The sequence below is a fragment of the Lathyrus oleraceus genome, chromosome 7, assembly GCF_024323335.1.
Source record: "Lathyrus oleraceus cultivar Zhongwan6 chromosome 7, CAAS_Psat_ZW6_1.0, whole genome shotgun sequence".
Lineage (NCBI taxonomy): Eukaryota > Viridiplantae > Streptophyta > Magnoliopsida > Fabales > Fabaceae > Lathyrus > Lathyrus oleraceus.
Genome location: NC_066585.1, coordinates 67260961 through 67264514, shown reverse-complemented (window position 1 = coordinate 67264514; position 3554 = coordinate 67260961). Strand labels below are relative to the sequence as shown.

Sequence of the window (3554 nt, the reverse complement as noted above, 5' to 3'; positions counted from 1 at the left end):
TTTGAATCTTTGGTGGAGAGAAGATGATTTTTTTGGGGTGAAATTAGCATAAATTAGAAGTCGAATTCTTACAAACAACATCACTCCTCAATTAGGAACTAGAGATGAAATGTTAGATAGGATTTGTGCTTCCAATACAATTGAAAGGGGCTAACCTACAAAGTTAGCATTCTAACTGCCAAGTTAGTGAGAGAAATAAAGAGTAATGTGTGAGTCAAAATGAATATGAATACCTGAAATAATGCGTTTTACTCTTATATATTAATATTGATTTAAACTAATTGTGTATGATGTAACGTGTTGTGCAGTCAATCACCAGATTGAATTATACGGTGATTAATGCAGTAAAGAGCGGAATTGTGTACTTCTAATTTAAAAAAGGTCCACACAGATGTCTTTAAAAGATCTTAAGTCAACTCGGTTGGTAGCTTTGCAGGGACATCAAATGTAGGGACGCGAATTTCAACCCGCAACATCTCACTTATTCTCCATTATAAGATGAATTCAAGTGATTTTATAAGATAAATTTCAATCATAAGCTACTTTGACAAAAAAAAACGAAAGAAAATTCAATTCAATTGATTTTTTTTTTAATTTTGTAGATTGATTAATAAAACAAAATACTCCCTCTAGAAGGTAGACTTATAGATGAAATTGCTAGCATTTTATTATGTAATTACACAATCTTAATAGATTATAATTTGATCTTAATAGTCGTTACTCCCTTTGCCCTTGTCCCTAAATATCTCATTTGTGTCTATTTGTCCTTCCACAAAGATTGTCTTTAAATATAATTTGTTAAATGACTAAATATATTTATTATTGTTAATTACATATACTTTTTAATTAATACCTACAAATATTTAAAATATAAAAAATTAAAACGGTTTACACGCATACTCAAAGACTACTTTAGACTTATCAATACATAAAAAGAAAGGGATGAGAAAAAAGGAAATCAAAATATTTTGTAATGTTAGAATTTTTCTCATTTATTGCTACAAATTTGTTCATGCGTTAATTTTATTTTACGTCAACATTGTTGCTTCTGTTTGATGTTTACGTGTGTGTATTATTTTCAATAATTTTCAAGTGAGAAGGCGATAATGGAAAAAGTTAGGAAAGTGAATGCATTTAAGGCAAATCCACCGTCACAAAATCATCCTTATCCCTTTGTTTATTTTTATGGAGGGGAAAGTGGGGTTACAGAAATTATCGAAACAGATTTCAAGTACAAAAAAAAACAGTATCACAGATCAAATTCATCTTCCAAAGCACATACATACATACACGTGAAAAGTACAGACAACAGAAAAGAAGCCCTACAAAACAGATAAAGACAATCTCGAAAATTAAGAAAGCAAAACAAAATGCGTCCAGATTCTAGATCCCCTTTCCATTCAGTGCGATGTCGATGAGTTTACTTTACCCAGTGTAGATGTGAACGCCAATGGCAATGAGTAAGATAGTGATGAGTCCAAAGTAAATGATGCCGTGAACAAGAATGGAAGCACCACTTGTTTGCATGTTCCCGAACTCTATTATTCTTCCTCTTCCTGGTATTTGAAACAGCAGACCTGGACAGAGAATCACAAACAGAACCACCGCAATTATCACCGGACCCCAATCGGCCATCTTCTAATCCGCTTCTGAAGGTGCACGCGAGCACGGAAGGAGAGAATTGAAGGGGAAAAGGGAGGGTTTGTGTGAGAAGGAGGGTGGTTGTGGAGTGGAGAAAGATCTAGAATCGTTTAAGAGGAGTAGAAAGAGACGTTTACGTTTGTTTAGAGGCTTTTGGGAAACACAAAAAATAGATGATCCTCTGAGTGACGCGTGTTAGATTTTATTTTTGGTTGTGATTTCGACGGCTCAGATGCCTCCTTCGTGATACGCGGATACGGATTCGGTATTAAGAAAGCAAACAAAAAAGACAAAATACTTTTTAGAATCTTTATTTATTTTTCGTTGAGTTTGAGTTTTATTGGGTATAAAACTTGGTGGGATTTTTTAATTTTTTAATTAAAAGATATAAATCATTATTATCATTTATTTTACTCTCTCTCCTCTCTCTACAAACACATTATTAATTGTTTTTCTGTCATGCCTTACTTTTAAAAAGAAATTTCATAACTTTCATAACTGTCCTATTTTTAAATAAAAAATTTATGATATCTTATTTAAAGAAGGAACTCGGTCATTGAATGACCGGGAGTATCCTCTATTTGTTGCGTGTGTTGGGCATCGACCAATGAAATGATCATGATATTGATAACAGAAAGAAAAAGAAAAATAAATAAATAAATAAATAAATATATATATATATATATATATATATATATATATATATATATATATATATATATATTCAATGATCGAACTTCTTCTTTATTAAATCTCGTTTCATGTTTTCGGTCAATGAATAGACGAATCTTTCAGAAAAAGAGACAGTTTGAATTTTTTTTTTCAACTTAAGATATTTTGGAATTTGTATTTTAAAAAAAAAGGTATTTTGGTTTAAAACTCCACATTATTACCTCATACTTTCTTTCATTTTTATGATTTAGGACTTAGAAGTACCATTTTTTATTGACCAACTTTTATTTGATAAAAATAGCTCATATTTATGATCAGTAATCGATAAGTTAAGATAATTTAAGTGTTTGATAAATTAGCGGTTACATTACAAATACAAAATAACATGAAAGAATACTCTTAATTAAAAAATTGAAAACATGTATATGAATATATGTTTATCTTAGTTAGCCCTTTTTTTTTTTGTGTGTTTACTACATGTCAAATACCTTGTAATAAAATAATAAATGTGTGTATACTGCTATTTTTGAATTGAAATGATTATTTACTTGTTAGAGGTGCATTTGTAGGATCCTGAGTACATGGCTTTGGATATTTGTGAACTTACGAGGTCTGTCCTCGAAGTTAATTGGATGTCATTAGGATTGTGTTCAGTCAAATATCGATTCCCCTTTCCCATATCGGATGAAAACTCGATCAAAGATAGACGTGTGTCAAACCCACTACGACCTCTAGAGTGGCTAGCTGCTAAAGAGGGTTGCCTGTTATTTTTTGTGGAGAATAAATTATTGTAGCTGGGTGTACAAAATGTATCCACCAACACCTCTAACTTTATATGGATAATTGATTGTTGTAGTCGAACGTATCAAACGTCTCTGGAAGCACCCCGAACTTTAGGTGGGGAATTGATTGTTGTAGACAAACATACAAAGTGTCTCCGACAACACCCCCGACTTTAGATGGGGAATTGATTGTTGTAGTCGAACGTACAAAAAGTCTCTGATAACACTCATGACTTTAGGTGTGGAATTGATTGATGTAGAAAAATATACAAAGCTTATCTGGAAGCATCCTTGACTATTAGATGTATCAGGCCTTAAGCTCGTTGGTCATACCTTGGAATCGTCGTCTACATGCACAAATAGAGAGAAACAAATATTTTAGAAAATGACATGTTTAATTTGTAACTGTAAAATATCCATGTACATAAGAATAATGGTTATACAATCAGAATATTTAAT

At 31.7% G+C, this 3554-nt stretch overlaps 1 protein-coding gene across 1 annotated transcript; it reads right to left on the bottom strand.

The window, feature by feature from the left end:
• Positions 1-1151: 1151 nt before the first annotated feature.
• On the bottom strand, positions 1152-2001 carry LOC127107964 (uncharacterized). The gene has a single exon (XM_051045315.1). The coding sequence runs from the start codon at positions 1633-1635 to the stop codon at positions 1426-1428; it is 210 nt and encodes a 69-aa protein (XP_050901272.1). The 5' UTR covers positions 1636-2001; the 3' UTR covers positions 1152-1425.
• Positions 2002-3554: the final 1553 nt, after the last annotated feature.

Bases quoted from the DNA above. Each gene is read 5' to 3' on its own strand.
- LOC127107964 (XM_051045315.1), bottom strand. From the start codon at position 1,635: ATGGCCGATTGGGGTCCGGTGATAATTGCGGTGGTTCTGTTTGTGATT.